General features: G+C 39.2%; 1 protein-coding gene across 5 annotated transcripts in view; it reads right to left on the bottom strand.

Annotated features, from left to right (window-relative positions):
* Positions 1 to 24,893, bottom strand: part of LOC149072102 (neural cell adhesion molecule 2-like) — a 396,536-nt gene that overhangs the window by 38,968 nt on the left and 332,675 nt on the right. For all 5 annotated transcript variants that reach the window (XM_089247386.1, XM_089247385.1, XM_089247387.1 and 2 more), the window contains 3 exons: positions 19,474 to 19,602; positions 14,587 to 14,611; positions 4,716 to 4,810 (listed from right to left, as the gene is read on the bottom strand). In XM_089247386.1, the coding sequence (XP_089103512.1) occupies positions 4,716 to 4,810; positions 14,587 to 14,611; positions 19,474 to 19,602 (249 nt within the window). The remainder of the gene's footprint in view (positions 1 to 4,715; positions 4,811 to 14,586; positions 14,612 to 19,473; positions 19,603 to 24,893) is intronic.

A 24,893-nucleotide genomic window follows, 5' to 3' on the forward strand; every position in this document is an offset into this window, starting at 1 on the left:
CTCTATACAATAAGCTTCTAAATGAATACGATACCAAATTCAATTGGCTGGCAACGGTTTAGGACATTTTTGACGAGAGTGAATACAGTTTTTTAAAAGTCAACCTTGATCCTCCCGTGATATATACAGGGTGATTATAAAAAAACTATCCCGACATATGGGCCCCTAACTATCGTACCATTCACAGAAAATGAATGAAATTTTGGCATAAGGTATTTTGATGTATGCGCTCAAGAATGATATAGAAAACAATAGTGTCACTCTAACAGTTACGGTTACAGTGAGAAAATTTCGAAAATATCAAATGGCAAAACCAAGTTTTTTGTATTGGAATGTGATCTCCATTGTGAAAAACCCTAAATAGCGTTCGAACGGCAACTGTAGCATGAAAATCACCGGCGGTAGATAGGCTAAAAGTGAGGACAACCAATAAGGACAGAGAAGCAGCATAAAATAAAGCATTTTATTGTTTCACAAATTTTCCACATGACCTTGTGGAGGACTAATCAGGCTGGGATCTCAGCCGAATGAAACGAACATTAATGCTCTGGTGCACGGCAAAGTCCTTTTTACTTTTTCCTTGCGTAGCTCCGGGGATTTTCGTGCTACAGGTGCCATTCCAACGCTATTTAGTGTTTTTCAGTATGGAGATCGCATTCCAATACAAAAAACTTGGTGTTGCCATTTGACATTTTCGAAATTTTCTCACTGTAACCGTAATTGTTAGAGTGACACTATTGTTTTCCATATCATTCTTGAGCGCATACCTCAAAATACCTTATGCCAAAATTTCATTCAGTTTCTGTGAATGGTATGATAGTTAGGGGCCCATATGTCGGGATAGTTTTTTAATAATAACCCCGTATACATACATATATATATTATGCATCAAAGAGAAAATTAACAAACTCAGCTTTCAATGAAAAATTTCATATATATATATACACTGAAGAGCCAAAAAAACTGTACACCTGCCTAATAGCGTGTAGGGCCCTCGCGAGCCCGCAAAAGTGCCGCAACACGACGTGGCATGGACTCGACTAATGTCTGAAGTAGTGCTGGAGGTAATTGACACCATGAATCCTGCAGGGCTGTCCATAAATCCGTAGGAGTAAGAGGGGGTGGAGATCTCTTCTGAACAGCACGTTGCAAGGCATCCCAGATATGCTCAATAATGTTCATGTCTGGGGATTTAGGTGGCCAGCGGAAGTGTCTAAAGTCAGAAGAGTGTTCCTGGAGCCACTTTGTAGCAATTCTGGACGTGTGGGGTGTCGCATTGCTGAAATTGTCCGTCGGAATGCACAATGGACATGAATGGGTGCAGGTGATCAGACAGGATGCTTACGTACCTGTCACCTGTCAGAGTCGTATCTAGACGTATCACGGGTCCCATATCACGCCAACTGCACACGCCTCATACCATCACAGAGCCTCCACCAGATTGAACAGTCCCCTGTTGACATGTAGGGTCCATGGATTCATGAGGTTGTCTCCATACCCGTACACGTCCATCAGCTCGAAGCAATTGGAACCGAGACTCGTCAGACCAGGCAACGTGTTTCCAGCCCAATGTCGGTGTTGTCGGGCCCAGGCGAGGCGTACAGCTTTGTGTCACGCAGTCATCAAGGGTACACGAGCGGGCCTTCGGCTCCGAAAGCCCATATCGATGATGTTTCGTTGAATGGTTCGCACGCTGACACTTGTTGATGGCCCAGCATTGAAATCTGCAGCAATTTGCGGAAAGGTTGCACGTCTGTCACGTTTAATGTTTCTCGTCAGCCCCGTTCTTGCGATGTCGTAGATTTAATTTTTTACCGGATTCCCGATATTCACGGTACACTCGTGAAATGGTCGTACGTGAAAATCCAAATTTCATCGCTACCTCGGAGATGCTATGTCCCATCTCTCGTGCGCCGACTATAACACCACGTTCAAACTCGCTTAAATCTTGATAATCCGCCATTGTAGCAGCAGTAACCGATCTAACAACTACGCCAGACACTTGTTGTGTTATACGCGTATAGGCGTTACCGACCGCAGTGCCGTACTCTGATTGGTTCCATATCTCTTTATTTGCATACGCATGCCTGCACCAGTTTTTTTGGCTCTTCAGTTTATGTATATATATATACTCTATAATATAAAATCACAAACTCGAAAAGGGCCTGTTGCTAAGCAACAGAGTGACGGAAGTGGGTGAAGTTTTTGAGTAACGGAAATCTGTTACGTTTTTGTGTTACGGAAGTCGGTTACGATTTTGGGTCAAGTATTCATTTAACTCTAGCACAATTGGGACCCATTTGACCCATCGGGACCATGTTATGTGCATGTACCGAGAGGCTCCCATATCCTACAGCAGGGCCCTTAGGCTGTAATTTAGATGGCGAGCCCCCAAACCAGCCTTTCAGGGCCCCTCTGTGATTAATTTATAGTGTGAAAAATCAAAAAGTGATAAGAATCGTTCTGGTCCTGTCAGCCCTGCCCTTGTGGGGGTAGGGGGCCATGCCGAGAGGTATGTATATGTATAATATACATATAACAACAGTGCTCCCAACACACAGGGTCGTGGTACCCGGGGGGGGGGATTGTACGTATACCTTCATGGGAAAGTTAAAAGTTTTCATTTCCAGGGGCCCTTGATGGATCTCATTGTTTTCTTGCTGCTTTAACGTTGAAAAATTTTCGATAGCGGACGCACAAGATATATCCAGTCTGGGGGCTCCAAAAAATTTGCGAATTCGGTCACGGGTAGTTGCGTGGGTGGTCCTGGATTTTATTCGTTGGTAAAACGAATACAAATGAAAATGTTTCATGGCAATCGCAGCGAGGGATGACCGACAAGCTTCCAAAACGGGGGCCCCCATGTTTACAGGTTTCATTTTGGGGGCCCTGGATGAATCTCATTATTTTCTGTTGCAGAATTTGCAACGGATGCCCGAGATAAAGACAGTCTGGGGCCCCACTAAAAGTATGCGAATACAACGGGCAACTGATTGGGGGCCCTAGCTTTTATTCATTGGTAAAACGAATACAAATGAAAATTTTTCATGGCACTCGCAGTGGGGGATGACCGACAAGCTTCCAAGTCGGGGGCCCCATGTTTACAGGTTTCATTTTGGGGCTCTGGATGAATCTGATTCTTTTTGTTTTTTAACATTATACAATTTGCAACAGCGGAAGACCGAGAGAAATCCAGTCTGGATTCCCCACTAAAAATCTGCATATTGTGTTCCCGCTACTAGATGTGGGGCCTGGATTTTATTCGTTGCAAAATTGAAAAACATGAAAAATTTTCGTGGCCCCTTACAGGGGTGTGTCCGACAAGCTTCCAGGTCAGTGCTCCATGGGAATGTTGATAGGTTCTAATTCGGGGCCCCTGGATGTATCTCATTGATTTTTGTTGTTTCACATTGTAAAATTTGCAACACATCGGTAGCCCGAGATATATCCAGTGTGGGCCCCGCTAAAATTCAGCGAATTGAATCTGGGCCCTCAGTTTCTGGGGGTGCTTGATGAATCTCATTTGTTTTTTGTTGCTTTATCATTATTTTTATTAAAATTCGCTTCTTCAGTAAGCTGGTGCTTTCACATGTCTCTTTCTATAGCACGCTGATGAAGTGGGACGAAATAAACAAGATATGTTGTGAAGAGAAGTGGGGGGGGGGTTGGCCGCCAAAGGCGGCAGGGGGCAGACCCCCCCCCCCCTAGTATATATATATAATGACAATATATAACAATGACAATATACAACTAGAATTAAAGTACGAAAAAACAAATGAGTTAAGAACACAAAAATATATATACACAAAGTGTGTTAAAAGTTTAAAAATGAGAAAACTTGAAGAAAAACATACCAAGGATAAAAGACGCTTTTTAAAGCGTGCCGCCTGAATTGACTATAAGAAATGTGTGGGTGAAATTTTGAAACCCAGAAAAGAAGATGGAAATCCGTTGCCACTCAAGATATTTAAAAATTCAGAATATGCTTCTAAAAAATCCTTAGCATTATTAAAAAAACTTGCAATATATATATATCTATATCAATTTAAACACTTTTATGTATGGAAGACTATCCAGTAATCAACTCAAATACATCTTATACGCGTATTAATACAGCTTCGTTTTGGTTTGCCAGCTATTAGACAGAAATAAATACTTCACAATTGAGCCTCGCGATATATGCAGCTTTTGTGATCTACGTAGAAGTGAAACTTGGGAACACGAATTTTTCAATGTCCAACTTACAGAAATTTTCGGGATAATTATTTGCTCAGGGATGGCATTTTCAATTTTAGTCAAGTACTAAGTGTGAATAACCTCAAAATTAAACATATTTTTTTCTTAACTGCTGTTTCAGACATCGTCTTCTCTATGCCGATCCATCTGAAAATTAAAACCAACTTATTAGAGTTCTAAATAATTCAATCTTTGTGTAAATGTAGTTATATTCTTGGTATTTTTTTTTCTTTTAAGCATATCTTTAAGCATATTTCTTATCTTAAGCATATCTTTGTGCATCTTTTAAGCATTCGTTGCGTGCTTAAGCATATAAAAATACGTATGCTCTTCTTTATCCATGCATTTTTTCTCCACTATGCTATCCCACAAATGTTTTTGATTTTGTGCGTCAATTTGTAATTTTATATTTCCACTTTTAAAATTGACTCTGCCTAATTAAATAAACTTCTAATTCTGAATTAAAATGAATAACTCACCTGGCGTCATTCCTGCTGGTTTTCCCTCATCATCAGTGATACACATGCATATTTCCCGATTCCTATCTTTTCCATTTTTGAGCAAAGCATCAGGTCTATTTTGAACAAATGTTTCAATTACTTAAATTATTGTGATCAAACACCTGAAAAATTTACTGCTAACTACAAACAACTGTTTTTCTAAATACATATGAGACATCAAAAAAAGAGATTTTCTAGATATTATTGTTGAAGTGAACTTGAAAGAAAAATTTTTGCAGGTCTTCTTACATTGCGAGCAAATGCACTAACCAATATACTACAGATACATATAATCAGATATACACTCGTGTGCAAAATTAAGAGAATTTGCACTTTGTTTCTATTTTCACAAAAAAGTACTGAACCAAAGGTACTAATAATGCCACAGAAGAAGTATGCAAATATTCAGTGTATAATACGTAAGCGTACACGCGCGTGCGGGTGATCGGAGATGTGATCACGGAGGGGAAAATGAGGGCACGAGGCGTTTTCCACGATTCCTGTGCTCGTACTCCTTGGCGACATTCGCCGTGTTTCTCACAAGTGTTTGGTATATTTTATAAGCTATCAGGTAAAATGAATAGCCACAAACGTATGGATGGCGGAATGAGATGCAGAATCGTCGGTAGATTGGAGGCAGGGCAATCACAAGTGCAGGTGGCTACAGAGCTCGATGTTACGCCCAGTGTCGTCTGCAATTTGTGGAAACAGTTTCAGGACACTGGATCCATATCGAGAAGACCTGGACGAGGTCGTCGAAGAGCCACGACGACCAATGAGGATCGTTATTTGGCACTTTCAGCGCGGCGCCACAGGACTGCTACAGCATCACAGCTCTCACGTGAGCTGCATGCTGCTACTGGAACTCGAGTTTCACGGTTCTGTTCGAGTTTCACACTTCTTTTACCCGAAGACTTCATGAGAGAGGGCTTTACGCCAGAAGACCCGCTAACTGCAGCACACAAGAGAACGCGTTTAGCATGGTGCAGACAACTTCAGCCTTGGACCAGACTTCAGTGGAGCACCGTGCTCTTCACAGATGAGTCGAGATTCAGCCTGGACACTGATTCTCGACGTACACTTATCTGAAGAGAGCCTGGTATCCGATACCACCCCTCACACATCAGGGAAATGGACCACTATGGTGGTGGAGGTGTCATGGTCTGGGCAGGCATCATGTTGGACGGCCGCACACCCCTCCATGTGTCTGGTAGAGGGTCCGTGACTACTAGGAGCTATAGAGAGGAGATCTTAGAGCCCTATGTTAGACTTTTCAGGGGCGCAGTTGGCCCTCGTTCCTGTTCAAGGGCGACAACGCTCGTCAACATCGGGCTCACCTGGTCAACGATTATCTGGAAAGTGAGGATGTTCGGCGTATGGATACCCCAGCGAGATCTCCTGACCTAAACCCTATAGAACATGTCTCGGATGCTCTTGGGAGGGAAATTTTATCTCGCCATTCTCCGCCGAGGACCATCCCGGACCTGAAAATTGCGTTGCTGCAGGAGTGGGACCGATTGCCGCAGGGACTCCTCAACTCCCTCGTGTTCAGTATGCCGTCGCGCTGTGTGGCCTGTCTGACTGTGAGAGGGAACCATACCCCATATTAGACTCATGAAGTAGAAACTTTACAGTCTCTCACAAATGGCCCCCAGGCAGTCAGTCGTGTGGCTGTAATTTTTGTGTCTCCGTAGGGGGCCGTTCAAGCATTACGTAAGCAAATAATTTTTGGTTATTTTTGACCCCCCCCCCCTTGTCACCAAAATTTCGTCATCAGCTGTGCCCCTCTGAATCCTAACGCATATTGGTGGGATCAGAGACGCACACGAGCAGGGGGTATAGGAGGCTCGTGTCCCCCTCCCCCACGATAAAAAATTTATTTTTTTAATGCAAAAAAATATTTTTTAATTGAAATTTCGGACGAAAATACCTTTATATGTTATTATAATCAGTTTCTGTTAATTTCAATGATATTTGAAGACTATGAACTCAAAATTTATCTTTAATAAATTCATTGCGACCCACCCTCTAAGCCATATAATGATAAATCGCATAAAGGCACTTGGCCCGCGAACCAAATATGGTCTTGGGGGTTATCTGATGCGGCCTGCCCTCCTCAAACCTAATTTTGTAAAAATGAACTAAGCAGCACATTTACAGGTCGCTTGTGTCCCGTGGTACAATTCCAGAACATTTTAGCGGCTCGTCGCGCATTTTCAGATCACTTAAATGACCCGGGACACAGTTCCAGAACACTTAAGCGATCCGTGAATATTTTCCCTTGAGTGAAATGAGACGTAGTTTTAGAGCTCTTAAGTGGCCCCCAGTGCGGTTCTACATCACTCAAGTTACCCACGGCACATTCTCAGATTATTCAAGTGATCCGCGGCACATAATTACGGATCACTTGAGTGATGCGTGGCACAGTTCCAGAGCACTTAAGTGGCCCGAACGCATTTCCAAATCCTTGGATCCGCGAAAAATTTAGAGATCACTAAAGTGGCTCTAGGGCACTTATCAATAGCGGGGAGAGGGGGAGAATGTTACTTCAAGTGGCCACAAACTATCGAAAGATTTTTCTCGTTTTTGGCTCACCGAGTAAGATGTGATTAAGAATATTTCATATCTTCAATAAGGGTGGTTGATGACGTAAGCATTACACTCATCAAGAGGTTGGAGCGCTAACCCCCTGATGGGGGACTCCTAGCGGTAGCAATCTTTCTCTGTGGTCATATCGCCGTTTCTGTTGTACCCCGGTGTCAGGAAAGTTTCTGACTCACGACATCTCTAAACATCTTTTGGTACTTCAGGCGAGTATCTTATCGATCTGGGCTACCGCGCCCTCTTCAAGAGAGATTAGGTATCGCTCTTTATACATATTCTTTGTACATGTTATCTCAATGAGCATTGTTGATAATCGGTAACTGTGATTAGACATTCATTGGCCATAAATTATAAACGATTTTATAGATGTTTTTTAGAGTATCATGAAATTAAAGAAACTGAAGTTTGTACAGAAGTATTTACACACAAAATTTCAAATATTTAAAAGTTAAGAGTTTTTAACACACTAGTGCTCTAGAAGATAGAACGTCCAGAGCTGTGGAACACAATAAAAATTAAGAGGGCTTTTCAAGATCATTCGAGTACATTTTATCTATTTTCACCTGTAGAAATTCAATTCCATTCATTTGGAGACTGCTTAGAATTGGTTTTTCTGCCACTATCCGATATTATATTATCTTAATGAAAAAATATTATGTCAAAGAATTTGTTTTTTGAATCAACTTGTGTGAGTGTAAGTGATGACGCGACTAGTTTCAACAAGTTGATTCAACAAAGTCTTTCACAAATTATTTTTATAGTTCATATTTACGGTGTATTGTATACAAGGGTGAATCCGACCTATTCTGCCAAACAAAAGGGGTGATAGACGAGCCCAAGTGAATCATGAAATTACCCACCACCTGCCCTATCTCAAACCGTTTTTAAGTTATGGTGATGTAGCGATACTATTGTATAGCAACCAATAATCCAGCAGATGGCGTTAGTCATCCCCATAAATATAATGTAAGGATTCACTATATTGTACATGTTGATTTTAAATACTTTATTATATAAATTTATCACTATCAAAATTACTATTGGTTAAACTTAACTATTTACATCGCAGTCGAGTACAAACACATCCGGACATTTAGAAGTCTCGACTCTCTCTGTTCGTATACACTATCTACCAATAAGTATTTGGACACCTATGCAAATGACGATATCTACGGTCCTGAGATACGTCACGCCCTCCGCCGGTATATATCGTGTAGGAAACAACATCGGCATTAGTCGCATGCAAGATGCCGCGCAGTTCGGAGCTCTCTGATTTCGAGAAAGGTATAATTATCGGGTATCACAAAAATGACCGATCCTTAAGGGACATATCTAGCGAGCTGAAGTACCCAAAATCGACAGTGGCCTATGTGATTAAGAAGTGGAAGGTGAGCTGTGATTGTCGGAATTTGCCCCGAGTCGTCAGACCAACGAAACTGGGAGATATAGACCGACGGGTGCTGTCCAGAGAAATTCGGAAGAACCGCACCCAACCGATGGCCCTCATCCGCGAGGAGTTTCAACAGGCATCCGGGAGTATTGTTTCAATGAATACCATCCGTAAGGAAGCACATCTGATTGGTTTTCATGGTCGTGCTGCTGCCCATAAGCCTTTGATAAAAAAGTCCAACCGCGTTGCTCGGTTAATGTGGTGCAAAGCACATCGAAATTGGACCGTAGATCAGTGGAAACGGGTTCTTTGGAGCGACGAATCAAGGTTCACCCTCTACCGTTCGGATGGCAGGGTCTAGGTCTGGCGTCTGCCTGGAGAACGTCTCCTGCCAGAATGCATTGTGCCAACAGTCAAGTTCGGCTGAGGTGGAATTATGGTCTGGGGGTGTTTCTCCTGGTATGGACTGGGACCCTTGGTCCCCATTCATGGTAAGCTCAACGCCGACGCCTACTGCATTATTTTGGATGACAATGTGCTTCCTACGTTGTGGCAGTTTTACGGGGTGGACCCCTGTTACTTCCAGGACAACAATGCCAGCTGTCATATTGTGAGGTTAACCAAGGCTTGGTATGGTGCCAATGGGGTTCATCGAATGGACTGGCCTGCCCAGAGCCCAGACCTGAACCCTATCGAGAACCTCTGGGGCGAGTTGGATCGCCGAATTAAGGGGTGCCCTACCCGTCCAAAATCGGTGAAGGAACTGACATGTCTTCTCCAAGCCGAGTGGAAGAAAATACCACTAGCCGTCACACAAGGACTTGTGGAAATATGCCCCGGAGGGTTCACTCTGTAATTGCCTCTCGTGGAGGCTCTACCAACTATTGATTATGAATAAAGTTAGTTTTTCTTTTCTATCACAGGTGTCCAAATACTTATTGGTAGATAGTGTATTACACATACATATATAAGTATACACTCGCAGCATTCACAGCGGCAATCATGAATGACTAACGTCATCTGCTGGATTATTGGTTGCCGTACAATAGTATCGCTACAGTGGATAATGGATATGAACGAGTAGGGAAAAAAATGTCGTCTAAAAAACCTCCATTTGTGAATTTTCTAAGAGCAAACTAAGCACATATTTGAAAAAAGGGAAAACATCCTATAAGATGACATCATTTTCATTGAAATAAATTGCAGATTAACAAAGTTCCAAATCGAATTTCGCACAAAATGTTTCATCGCTAATTACGCAAACACCCTTCTAGCTACAATCGATCAAATTTACCAAAAACTTTTCCATTGCACCAGCTTTCGAAAGAGCCTAGCATAAACCATATCGATGTTCTGGTTCAGGAGTAATTTAGCCCTTTCTTTGCAATATATCACTGAAATTTGCGTTCGTCGAAAAACTTTTAGTAGGTTTTGGCGACAATTCCATTTTTCACTTCACCAATCTCTCGGCGATTAAAGCTCGCCATTTTAGATACAGATATCCTGTACATGTCGATGGTCCTGATGATGATGATTTTTTCTGCAAACTCAAATTGTCGCCAAAATCTGTAGCCACCAATTCAAAATTTTCGTCGAATATCTCCGTCGACAAACGTTGATTTCAATGATGCATTGCGAACAAAGGGCTAAATTTCTCCTGAACCAGAATACTGATATGATTTAAAGTAGCTCTATCGAAAGCTGACCGATTGTAGAAAGAAGGGTGTTTGCGTAATTAGCGATGAAAAATTTTGACAACAATTTGGTTTTGAACATTGCCAATCTTTCAGCGCTTGTAGCTTGCCAATAAATCAAGATATTTCGATGAAAATGATGTCATCTTATAGGATTTCTTTCCAAATTTGTGCTACGTTTGCGTGTAGTTTTTTTAAAAACTCCACAAATGCAAGTTGTTTTAGACTTGACACATATCTTTTCCATAATCGATTGAAAACCATAACTCGAAAACGGTTTGACATAAGACAGGTTGGAGGGGGTATTTCACAATCCACTTGGGCTTGTCTATCACCCCCTTCCGTTTGGCAGAATAGGTTGAATTCACCCTGCATATAGGGGAAGACCATATATACAGGGTGTTCTGTTAATGGACCGACAAACGCAGAGGGTTGTTAGTAGGCATCAAGAGGAACAAAAATTGCAATGGAACATGGTGTCGCAAACCACGTTGAGAGGGTGAAAATTGCGAAAAACGCATGCAGGCTCTTAGTCCAGAGGAGACGAAAGGTGAATGTCAGTTGATCGCTGAATGGGTTCGTGGGTTCGCTCACCATATCTGACGTAAGAAGCGTCGCAAAACGCATGCGCTGGTGTAGGATCACGCGCTGCGGACGACGTAAATTAGCGATATTGCGGTAGTAAGCACGTGTAGCAGTTAGTTGCCTGTTTCAATGAGTATCGTGATGGCTGACTACACGAACGAGGAATACGCTGATATGCATCTGATTTACAGTCGAGCAGATGGCAATGGGCTTAGCACAGCGGATGCAACAACAGCGATATCCAATGAGACGGGGACTGTCGTCGCTGCGGCAGACATCAAAAGCATACCTGGTATCTTCGAGCGCGTCTGGGAATCGCTTTTACGTCGTTGTAGACTGTACAATGACGTCAGCGGCAGCCACTTCAAACAACTCTTGTAATAATTAATCAAATAAATCTTTTTGTAGTTATTATTGTACTTTTTGTCGTTCCAGCGCGACATCGAAACCTGCATGCGTTTTTTTCGCGATTTTCACCCTCTCAACGTGGTTTGCGACACCATGTTCCATTGCAATTTTGTTCCTCTTGATGTCTACAAACAACCCTCTGAGTTCGTCGGTCCATTAACAGAACACCCTGTATATATATATATATATATATATATATATATATATATACATAGAGAAATGTACAAAATGAACATTATGAAAGTTAGAAATTTTAAAAATTTTGTCGAAACTCACCAATACCAGCACCATAGGCAGCTGTAACATGCAGTGTAGTGAAAAAACATTGTTAAAAAACATTTTTTTTAATGAAAACAGAAAACAAACTAATTATGTGGACTGGAAAACAAAAAAAGAACAATGAAAATTTCAAAAAGAAAAAATAGAAGAATTCAAAAATGAAAAACGTTATAGCCAATGTCTAGGGGACACATCAGAGGGAACACCCTGACATTGGCTAAACACAGAATGTTTCTGAGAGCATATGCTGGCATTCATAGCCGAAAAATAGATGCTCGATCCCCCGACGTTCTTTAATAATTGAAGAGTACAACAATTTAAGTACAATTGAATTTAAAAATCAAAATAGAAGCAAAAACAAATGTTTTTTTTGTGAAGTAGGAAAGAAGCAAAGAAGCAGTCAATATATAAAAATATATAAAATAGATGCAGAAGATACAAGTACATATCGTGCGTTAGTCCTACGCGGGTTGTGTTCAAAGTGAACAATTATAGTTATTGGTGTGAGGAGGAAGTAAGTCCAAGGAGGAAACGAGGAGCGAGATAGTTGAGAAAATACAATATTTTTGAAAACCTTTTTGCTGATATTTGAATTGTGATTGGTTAGAAAATCGACTTTGAAATTAAAGTCTTTTCTTTTGTCGTGGATACCAGTTAAGACCATATTGTTAACAATGTTTATTTGTAAGTCAAGGAAATCATCTTGATTATTGTTGTGATTAGTTTTTTTAAGATTTAATGTGCTAGGATAGACTTGCTGGCTGATTTCGTGAAAGATCCTCCTGATGAGAGGAGCCCTAGACATTGGCTATAACTTTTTTCATTTTTGAATTCTTCCATTTTTTTCTTTTTGAAATTTTCATTGTTATTTTTATGCTTTCCAGTTCACATAATTAATTTGTTTTCTGTTTTCATATAAAAAAAAGTTTTTTATATATATATCCCCTACGCACATACACGATACAAGTTTTACGAATTAATACAAAGAGTGGTCAAAATAAAATAACAGATTCTTTTTCTTTTTTAGACACACAAATTTCAGGGTGTCCGCTCTTATCGTTGTCCATTTAGCAAGTTTTTCAGTCGTTAGTTTCACTACGTCCTCTACCTTAGTCTACTTTCGATTACGAAGAAATATTTCACATGTCATCAGACCCATCATCTAAAAATCCGTCTGAGTGAAAAAACAATGTTTTTTTAAAAGAAAATTTCCTGTACTGACATGTTGAAAATACATAATTTTATAATGCAATAGACCGAATTATGAAACGTTGAATTTTAGGAACATTCTTTGCATATATCACCATTTTTTCGACATTAAAAAAATCAATGAAAAAATACCTATTTTATCAAAATACTATATATTCATATTCATACTATATGTCAAATACTATATTGGTCTACGATCCGATATTCTCAATAAGCTTTCTTAGAACATGTAATTGTTGTTGACCGGGATAAAGGGTGTTCCGTAACTTATACGTTCGAAGGAAAGGCGTTACATGCCTACAAAAAGTGGAAACAAAGCATTTGAGTGACGGTTTCATTGACAGGAACAGGCAAGTTATTAAATATTGTTGCAAGTTTAATACAGCAAGTATTAAATATTGCACAGAGTGTCTCAGCATCAGGTTTACAAACTGCTAGGAGGGGTAGAGTGCACCCAGACGACTCAGAATCACATATGATGCAAGTTCGGAAATGATTTCCCGACACGTCAAATGACGTTATACGAGAACGGCGATTACGGGCGTTTGGTCTACTCATTGCCTCATTTTTATCTCTTTTTTTCGCACCACGGTCATTTGCACAAGAGGACTAATCAGCGCGGGACCTACAATTTATTGCCGATTCCGAACGGCAGGCTTGCTTTTTTATACTCATCGAGAGGTTGGTGCGCTAACCCCTCGATGGGGACTCCCTGCGGTAGCAATTTTTTCTGCAGTCATGTCGCCTTTTTTGTTGTACCCCTGTGTCAGGAAAGTTTTCTGACAAGGACGAACGAACAGGGTATCGAACTCGCGACATCTCTAAATATCCTTTGGTACTTTAGGCGAGCATCTTATCGACCTGATCTACTGCGCCCCTACTCATTGGCCTACTCTGTCGCTGGTTCTATTATGTCTTGATTACTTCTCCAGGAGTCCCCAGACTGGAGGCAAATAAAACCTGTTGCCTGCATTACAGGGTAGTCCTAGACATGTCCGGAATCTTGAGAATGTTCGAAATTCAATGCTTCTGAGATGTGAGACCTGCAATACAGCTCCTTTGAGCACCCTTGACGTCTGTTACTTTTCGATGAACATTTATTATTAAAACACGTGTTCACTTAGGCCGTGTCCTTTCACTTCGGGTGAATTCCTGTGTACCCTACCGCATCACGGAAGCATTTTCAACCATGCGATGTGATTCCGAGTTATCTAGGCGTACCCTACCCCTTCTAGAAGTTTGTAAACCTGATACTGAGACACCCTGTGTATCGGTTCAAAACCAGACCCGCCATTTAGGGGTGCAGGGGGGAGGGCCGTTCCCCCCCGGCTTTCGAAAATACACTAAAAATGGTATATATATATACGTATATTGAGTACATGTGCTTTGCCTCTCCCTGGAAAAAGTTGAAATGACGGCCCTGTTCAAAACACCATGTAGTCCGATCTACACCCGTAGCACTAAGCCGCCTCAAGCTGCGCAAAATCCGATTTTAGCAGAGTAAGTCAAAACCATCGCAGTCATACCCCAAACACAGATTTTTTTTTTCAGCGGTATACAAAATTGAATAAAGGATCATTAACGGTTCAGGAATGAGGTTGTGGACAGGCGATAAGAAAGGATACTCAGTATAAGATTGAAAAAATAATAAATTCAACTTCTCAAACAACAAAGTACTTACGTCCCACACGCTCTTTTCATGTTTCCTAAATTTGCATGAGAAAAAAAGAACAACCTGATTAATTCTGCACTTATGCCTATAGAATGAATATTTACAAATATTAACATAGAATTGTGCGATTTGATGTACGATTGTTTTGATTTTTTTCAGTAAAAAAAACATTTTTGAAAAAGAAAACAGAATACACAAGATGGAGTTGGTCGTCATGCATAGCTCGAAAAGAGTAGGCATTTCTGAAGAGTGGGTATGCCTAATTGCTCTAAAAATGCCAACCCTTGTTTTCCGACGCCTGCCTTCTCAACAAGATGTTGGACGAAAAAATGAAATGAAAAATGAAAAAAAATATATTGAAAAATGAAAAAAATATATTGACAAAATGAAAAAAAATATATTGACAAAATGAAAAAAATATATTGACAAAATATACATTATTTGAAAATATACAGAGCTTCAAGTTATATAAGCAAAATGAAAAATGTTCAGAAATTACAGGGAATTTTCATAAAAATTACAAAAAATAAATTAAGTTCAAAATGTAGTCAAAAATCATCGGACGTACATTAAAAAGGGGGATGCATTTGTGTTGTTTTGAATGTAGTGGACGTGTTGTGAAGAAGGCGGTGGGTATGCTGTTGTAAAAATGTCTTTTTAAATCGTAGGTACCTTTTATACATAGTAGGAAGAAAAAAATTGTAGAAAAATCTAGAGATATCAAAATAGAGAATATGAAGAAATAGCGAAAATAGCTTTTTAAATGACAAAAGCGTTGGTGCTGCTCACTTCTTCATACAAAAAATATGTATACACATGACGGAAATTATTTGAAGGAAAAAATAATACAAAACAGAATTTATGCAAGAGTTTAATAAAAACTGTATGAATAGATTGTGATGCATTCTTCGAAAAGAGTAGGCGTTTCTGAAGAGTGGGTATGCCTAATTGCTCTAAAAATTCCAACCCTTGTTTTCTGACGCCTGCCTTCTCAACAAGATTTCGGACGAAAAAATGAAAAAAAAATATTAAAGAAATTACATTATTTGAAAATATACAGAGCTTCAAGTTATAAGCAAAATAAGGAATCAGAAAAGTATACACAAAATTACAAAATATACAGAAATTACAGGACAAGGGGATACATTTGTGTTGTTTTGAATGTTTTGGAGATGTCGTGAAGAAGGCGGTGGGTATGCTGTTGCCAGATGCTGCTTTGGAAAGATTGAGGAGTGCTGTAGTGAAAATTGCTGCTTATTAATACATACGTGGCCGAATCTACTTATTTGTGGAATGAGAGTGTTTCTGAATATTTTAATGCTGATATTTTTGAGTGCCAGTGTCTTAAACAATTAATAAAAAAGTTCGTTTTTCTTTTGTCGTATACACCTGTTTTCCATTTATTGTTGTTTTATATCCAGGAAATTGAGTTGGTCTTCCTTTGTGGTTTCCTTCAGAGAAAGCTCTTCAAGGTAGATGCTGGAGAAGATACTGTTAAAATTGTTGTTATTGAAGATGATTAGATCATCACAATGTAACGAAAGCCATGAATGAATGAACGACAAAACTTTACTACTGGACTTATCTGGTTGCCAAGATCTGTTACAGCTCAGCTCCTAGGAAGAATCCGGAACACTTTATTTTGTGTCAAAAAAAGCACATACAAAATTTTTACAACATATAAACCTTCCGGAAGATGCCCATATCCACGCTTTCGCTGATGACTTCGCCTTTGTGATAGGGTCAGTTAATGTATCACAACTAGAGATAAAGGCAACTAACGCTTAACGATTTTTCGAATTGGCTTAACAAACATAAACTCAACAGGAAAAACACAATTTCTCTGTTTCACAAAAAATAAATATCCCCCTAGGATCAAAATTAATGGTAAAAATATTCAATGTGTAAACAATCTCAAATATGTAGGCGTAACTATCCGAAAAAAACCTAGGCTGGGGAAGCACACATCAATGAACGAAAATTAAAAGCCACTGGCTTCCATTTTAAACTAACTAAAATAGCAGGCCTAAACCTCACTGCGTTTTTGTGTAGACTGCTTCCATTTGGAGCTTTAGGTGTAGTATTAGTTGCCTGTGATTACCTGGAGTCGGAGTGTGGCGGTTGTGTCGTAGGCCCCGGTTATTGTTAAAAGAAATTTCCTCTGTGCGCTATCTAGGGCCTGTGTGTTATGTTTTTTTGGTTGGATGCTTATACCAAGCTGAGGCACCACGGGCCTCAGCTTGGTAAGAGAATACACGGCAAGAATCTCTCTATTACCGTCTTGTAGATGGTGTTCCTAATGCTTTGTGAGATGCCTCAGGATTTGCCTGCTATTTTAGTTAGTTTAAAATGGAAGCCAGTGGCTTTTAATTTTCGTTCATTGATGTGTGCTTCCCCAGCCTAGGTTTTTTTCGGATAGTTACGCCTACATATTTGAGATTGTTTACACATTGAATATTTTTACCATTAATTTTGATCCTAGGGGGATATTTATTTTTTGTGAAACAGAGAAATTGTGTTTTTCCTGTTGAGTTTATGTTTGTTAAGCCAATTCGAAAAATCGTTAAGCGTTAGTTGCCTTTATCGCTAGTTGTGATACATTAACTGACCCTATCACAAAGGCGAAGTCATCAGCGAAAGCGTGGATATGGGCATCTTCCGGAAGGTTTATATGTTGTAAAAATTTTGTATGTGCTTTTTTTGACACAAAATAAAGTGTTCCGGATTCTGCCTAGGAGCTGAGCTGTAAGAGATCTTGGCAACCGGATAAGTCCAGTAGTAAAGTTTTGTCGTTCATTCATTCATGGCTTTCGTTACATTGTGATGATCAATCATCTTCAATAACAGCAATTTTAACAGTATCTTCTCCAGCATCTACCTTGAAGAGCTTTCTCTGAAGGAAACCACAAAGGAAGACCAACTCAATTTCCTGGATATAAAACAACAATAAATGGAAAACAGGTGTATACGACAAAAGAAAAACGAACTTTTTTATTAATTGTTTAAGACACTGGCACTCAAAAATATCAGCATTAAAATATTCAGAAACACTCTCATTCCACAAATAAGTAGATTCGGCCACGTATGTATTAATAAGCAGCAATTTTCACTACAGCACTCCTCAATCTTTCCAAAGCAGCATCTGGCAACAGCATACCCACCGCCTTCTTCACGACATCTCCAAAACATTCAAAACAACACAAATGTATCCCCTTGTCCTGTAATTTCTGTATATTTTGTAATTTTGTGTATACTTTTCTGATTCCTTATTTTGCTTATAACTTGAAGCTCTGTATATTTTCAAATAATGTAATTTCTTTAATATTTTTTTTTCATTTTTTCGTCCGAAATCTTGTTGAGAAGGCAGGCGTCAGAAAACAAGGGTTGGAATTTTTAGAGCAATTAGGCATACCCACTCTTCAGAAACGCCTACTCTTTTCGAAGAATGCATCACAATCCATTCATACAGTTTTTATTAAACTCTTGCATAAATTCTGTTTTGTATTATTTTTTCCTTCAAATAATTTCCGTCATGTGTATACATATTTTTTGTATGAAGAAGTGAGCAGCACCAACGCTTTTGTCATTTAAAAAGCTATTTTCGCTATTTCTTCATATTCTCTATTTTGATATCTCTAGATTTTTCTACAATTTTTTTCTTCCTACTATGTATAAAAGGTACCTGCGGTTCTCAACCTTTTTTTGCCCATGGCCCCCTTTCAACCATTTCTCATTCCTGTGGCCCCCCTTGTGACCATGATTAATTTCCTACCACTTCCCCCCCCCCATTTTCCCGTAAATACAATTGTTCAAATATTGTTTGAAGTATAAATATAAGATTGAATTTAATTTATTTTTTCACGAAAACAATGATTTGAATGAAAACAAAAATTTATTACAGTATATATTTTTTTTACTGTGTTGCATTATGTTTATTTTGATTTTTATTTATTTTCATAAAACTCTTAAAAATTTTGATATTTCAAGTGCTAAATGTCATCTTTCACCTACTCAGATCCTTATTTATGTTCGGCATTGAAATATCCTGCCAACCAATCAAACGTTAGTGTTACTTAAATGGGGGAAAAATTGCGAAAAAAATATTCTATGCATTTTGTTTGAAATTAAATTTTTTTGGTCACTCTTTTAATAAATTTCTTCATGGCCCCCTTATCAGCAGCCATGGCTCCACTTTTGCGATATTTTCCTCCATGGCCCCTCTGGAATATCCTAGGGCCCCCGGTTGAGAACCACTGCCCTAGACTACAGAGGGAACGAATATCTCAATCTTTCCTTGGAGTCCGTGTGCACTGAACGGGACCATACGTGACGGTGGCACCTAACTCAGGCCAAAGCTCACAATTGCGTTCAGTGCACACGCTCCAAGGAAAGATTGAGACATTCGTTGCCTCTGTAGTCTAGGGCGTTCGCCCGGAAAGTGAAAGGACGTGGGTTTGATTCCCCTCAGGGGCAGTTGAATTTTATCCAAAATATATCTTCGCATCAGCCAGCTGTTAAAAAACCTTTGTATGAATGGCGGAGAGTGACATCAGCCTCGGAAATTTGAATTTGTCTATTATTACGTATTTAAAATACATCTGTAAATCTTGCAATCAAAATCAACTTCTATTTATTGGAAACATTTACCTCTCGTAATATAGTTTCAGCTCTGACTCTGGTAACGGAATTTTAAGAATATTGACGGAACTATTTACGTACGGCTCATAAATCTTCTCACATTCCTAGCAGCTAATTTCCTTTTTTCCTTTTGGAAAAGGTTCGCATAAATTCAGCTAAGTGAAATGCATATATACTTCTGAATGCTTAATTTTTTCCTTTCTTTTTAAATGCGGGGAATATATCAAATGAATTGAATTCGATCTTCTCTACACTTACGCTTTTGTTCTCTTAATCGTCTCTTGGCTCTCCTTACCATAATAACAGCAACAACGGCCACAAGAAGTGCAGCAACGACAGTGACTAAAATAGCAACTAGAATCCTGCTGCTGACTTGCCATCGACTGCCTCTAGGAATTAAACATCCCAGTGGTAAGAATAAAAAGAGTATTAAAAAACTAATATTCAAAGCTTCAACATTCGCAAACAAATAATCAAAATTTGAAATAAAAACTAATTTAAAGTAACTATTATTAAAATGTATCTCAGATTCCAAACGACGTATTTCATAAAATGAAAAGCATTGTTTATATAATTTGTGTTTCACAATTTACTGATTAAAGGAAAACTTTGGAAAGTTATTAGAGTAGAAATACAAGCACATGTTGCGTATTTAAAGTAAGGTATGTGAGAAGATAAGATATTGAAAAAATGAGTTTTTCTCTTTTTTTTACGTAGACACATGCATACTTTGTGGCATAAATGAGGGATTAATGAAAGTTCATGCAGATTAATACTGACGCACTCTTACAAAATGCAGTTTTCTATAGTTTTCACTATCACACACAGGCAAGGTTTACTATCACTTGATATTTTATGAGAAATTGCACCATATGTACGAGTATACTGGAGCCACCCTGAATCTAGACGGAAATTATACATTTCTTTTTTTGACAAGAACAATTGTGATTATGTGTACTGCGCAATCACCGATAATCATCTTCTCAGCAATCAATCCGATATCAACATTTTCTGTCTATAACTCTTATAAAAGCAAATTATCATTAGAAATTGAATTGTAATATAATGATAATTATTATATTATGTGGCAGGTTAGAAATGGAAATGAAATCTTTTGAGTAAAAATATTATACGGAAGAAAAATATTTTTTTAAACCAAACAAATGACTTACGAGGATCAGTGAAGAAACATCGACATGTTGATTTATAGAACACTATCAGAATGATAACTGGATTGGATTTAGGTTTTATTGACGTTACGTGTTTTCAAATTTATGCTGTTGTTATCTTTTCTACATCGACATTATTAATATCATCAGAAAATGTGCTTTGATGTATTTATTCGCCGCAAAAAATTGTAATTGATTAATTTATCATAAAAATTCACCAAGATGTATTACCCCACCAAAGAGGTTTACCGTATTGCATTTTCGTGTCTTACACAGAAAGCAATAACTTCCTTTATCACCACCGTGATTTTTTAGTGCAAGATGTTGATGCCATCAAATGCCCTTAGAAGAAGGAAGACAAGTGACGAAACGAAGTTAAAATTAAATTCAAAACGATTTTGAGCAAAATATAAAAAAAATATAGTTTTTTATAGCAGTTTCAAAAATCTCCTAAATGACATGAATAAATATGTAGATGAATGTGAAAATTAAAGGAACACAACACAGTGCTTGCAATGCGCTGAGAGAGTTAGTATAAATGACGCATCGTCGGTGGCGTTTACATCGTATATGACGTAGAGCCTGAAGGATAGCGTACAATTCCGCCGAATAAATAGAGAATGTGTCTGGTAGTTTGAAATATGTCTTCTCACAGTAGATGAAATGCGTAAAACCTTAAGATATCACGAAGATTTTACTGTCTGTGTATTCATACTTAAAGGTTCCTCGTTGATACTTTTCCTTATCGGCCCGCAAAAAGCCCTTACTTAACCGCCGCGCTTAATGATTGTAAACCTTGGGCAACTTTCATCAATTCATAAGTTTTTTTCACGCGTTTCACGTTTGAAGCAAAATTTGGTAACAACTCGCTCTTGTTCTACTCACATCGAAAAATGACAAAGAAAAAGTCTCTCACGATGAACAATAACTTACCACAGAATTCATGTGACGGATGCAAATATATGGGGATTGAAATGTTATCCATGTTTGATTGATTGTGCAACGAACAAATACGACCAAAAATTCTTTCCAGAAACTTTTGGGCAGACGGTGTACCAGCAGTGTATGTATTTTTAAACGCATTTTTTTTTCAAAGCAGGGTTACCCGTATAAAAAGTTATTTTTTTAATTTCAATAACTATACAATCTCTTGCAAAATGAATGACATATCCGAGATCTACATGTTATTTGGACATTTTTCCAATTGGAAGTATGTCTCTAGGATCAACATTTTGCCAGTAATTTGCAGTGAATGCTATTAACTATGCACCCTTTATATTCAGGTTTTGCAAAATATTTCATTATGTAAGGAATTGAAGTTTAATGTTGACAATTGGCAACAAGTGATTGTTTTGAACTGTCTAACAAACGTTTGACACATGAGTGAACATACTTTTTTGTGCAATATATACAGGGTGATTCAAAATTCAACGTAAAAACTTTTAGGGGAGGAAGAAAACATAAAAACAAAAGAGAATCACAGGGATGTATGACCGGAAACTCCAACCTGATCAGTTGGAGGATAAATGAAGATGCAACAGTGACAATCCAATAATGGGTGAAAATACTGTTTATTTAGCGATACTTTACAAGAGGACAGTACATGTGCACGTTAAGTTTCACAAGTGCTCAAAGTTCTTACCATCCACAGTTATGCCCGCTTCACAACGGCGACGCATTTATTGTCGAGCCCTTTCAAAAATACTCGTCATTTTGTGGACGTTTGTAACCGCGACGGAGACGGAGATTCTTGCTACGTGGAAGGTAAGAACGTTGAACACTTGCTGTGAAACTTAACGTGTTACACGTAATGTCCTCGTGTAAAGTATTGCTAAATAAAGAGTTCTCTCGCCCAATATTGGCTTGTCATTTCGGCATCTTCGTTTATCCTCCAGCTGATCAGGTTGATGTTTCCGGTCATACATCCCTATGTGATTATGTCTTGTTTTTGTGTTTTTGCGTTTTTACCTCCCTTAAAAGTTTGTACGTTGAGTTTTAATTCACCCTTTATATATACAGGGTTAGGATTTCCCGCCCGTTTTCGGGAATTTTTTACGATTTCCCGTTCCCGAAATCAAGAGATAAATTCCCGAGAATTCGGGAAAAATACAGATGCAACACAGTAATTCTTGCAATGGAATATAAAAAAAATTTAAAAAAGTTAGTGGGAAAAATTCGTTTAGAAATTAATTAATTTTCCCTAGATTGCATGGAAAAGAAATAGAGGGAAGAAAAATACATGGGAGGGAGGGGGCTTCCAGTTTCCAATTCTAAAACTGTACAAGCCACCTTGTGCCGTCTATAAAATCCTAATACTGAGAGAATTATGCAAAGATCCTGAAGCAAAAACATCCCTTTTCCTCTTACATTTTATGAGCCTGTTTGGGGAAAACCACAGATGAACAGGAGATGAGGAAGAGGAGGTCTGAAAAGAAGTATTGGGTTTTAAGTAGAAAGAGTTTCGTAGATACTCTCCTAGAAAGAACACTTACTTTTGTGATTTCTTTGATTAATTTAACGGCTTATCTGTAGTAGATAAATCGTTACACAGTAACCATTGAACACATTGTAAAAAACACCCCCTACAAGTACATACTGAATTCTTCTATTCAATGATTTATCCGTAAGTCTATACAACATGTATTGAAAGTAAATGGAATTTTCTTATCAGTTGGTATGAGGCCTGTGTGTTTGTTGTCGTTTTCTTTCATTACTATTATAGACGCATTTTACAATATATTTTAATGTGCTACAAAAAAAAAAACTGAGTTAAAAATAACTTTACTCAGGTTTGGTGTGCTAGTTTTCAACCTGAGATCGACCATGTTGAGACCATGTCCCGTGTAATTAAAACAAATAAAATAAGTCAGGGTTCTAAACATTTGGTGTTTCACGGATCCTTTGCGCCAATAAAGTAAAGGTGACGATATAATATCGTGAATGATAAACAAAGGCTACCAGAACAATATAAGGCCAATGGCGGTTTTAGGTCAGTGCGACCTATGCAATTACACAGGGCACCAAATACACTGCTGGCCACCCAAATTGCAACACCAAGAAAGACAAGAGATATCGCAACAATATTTATTTTGTAGATAACATGTTGACCAAGCATCAAATGATTAAATTTATAGACTTCTGTGAAGTGTGGTTCCTGCCAAAATCAGTAGCCAGAGTAGCCGCCATTGTTGGAGATCACCGCTGCCACACGCCTCGGCATTGATTCAAAGAGACTTTGGATGTGTTCTTGGGGTACAGCAGACCAAGCAGCTTCCACGCGTTGCCAAAGTTGATCTGGTGTGGCAGCTGGGGTCAATCTGGGTCAATCGTTAAGCAACCATGGACCACATGTTTTCTATCAGCGAAAGATCCGGAGAGCGAGCTGGCCAGGGAAGCAATTCAATCTGGCGATTGACGAAGAACCTTTGGACAATGCGTGCCACGTGTGGTCGCGCATTATCCTGTTGAAATATGGCTGTGGGCAAGCCCTGAAGGTAAGGAAGGGCAACTGGCTCCAACACCTCGGAGATGTAGCGCTGGCTTTTTAAAGTACCGGCAATGCGTACTAGAGGAGTGCGCGAGTGATATCCAATACCGCCCCATACCATAATACCCGGTGCAGGACCAGTGTGGCGGTGCATAACGCAGCTGTTCAGCATCCTCTCTCCACGGTGTCTCCAGACTCGAATCCGACCATCGTGGTGTTGCAGACAGAAGCGTGACTCGTCAGTAAAGACAATTTCATTCCATTGTGCCGTCCACATCCTTCTTTCATCGCACCATTGGCGGCGGAGACGTCTGTGGTTCTGCGTCAAGGGTAGACGAAGCAATGGACGTCTTGCGGACAGACCACTCTGCTGTAAACGGCGTCGAATGGTACGCGCAGACACTGGATGATGCGGTACAGACTGAATGTGCTGTGCTGTGCTATGGTTCGTGATGTGGCTGAGCGATCCGTCACTGCCATACGCACAATACGCCTGTCATCACGTGAAGTGGTGCACTGAGGTGGATGCGAACGAACACGTCGGTCCGCCGTACCCTCCTGCATCCAACGATCACATATCCGCATTACAGTTGTTTGGTTTCGTCCAACACGACTACCGATTTCCCTGAAAGATAATCCACAATCTCGGTAGGCCACTATCCTTCCTCTGTCGAACTCGGATACTTGATCAAAAGATGATCGCTGTTTTCTACGAGGCATAATTGATCGTTTTTTTGAAAAAAACCACAAGAAAAACACAATTGCCATACTTGAAATCGTCGAAATCTCCAAGCCTTAAATAGCGCTTTGAAGTGGCGCCACAGGCGCGCGTGATGTGCGTCTGCGCTGAAATTCTAATCATTTGCATATCTCACCTCCGCTAATGCATGTTGTAAATTTCATATTATTTGCATGCTTCTTTCAGGGTGTTGCATTTACGGTGGCCAGCAGTGTAATAAGAGATGTCGAAACAAGTTGAAATATTTGATGTGTGTGTGTGTGTGAGAGAAAGAGTAAAAAAT

The sequence above is a fragment of the Pholcus phalangioides genome, unplaced genomic scaffold, assembly GCF_987345545.1.
Source record: "Pholcus phalangioides strain wild (caught in Gottingen) unplaced genomic scaffold, Ppha-v1.0 ptg000017l_1, whole genome shotgun sequence".
NCBI lineage: Eukaryota > Metazoa > Arthropoda > Arachnida > Araneae > Pholcidae > Pholcus > Pholcus phalangioides.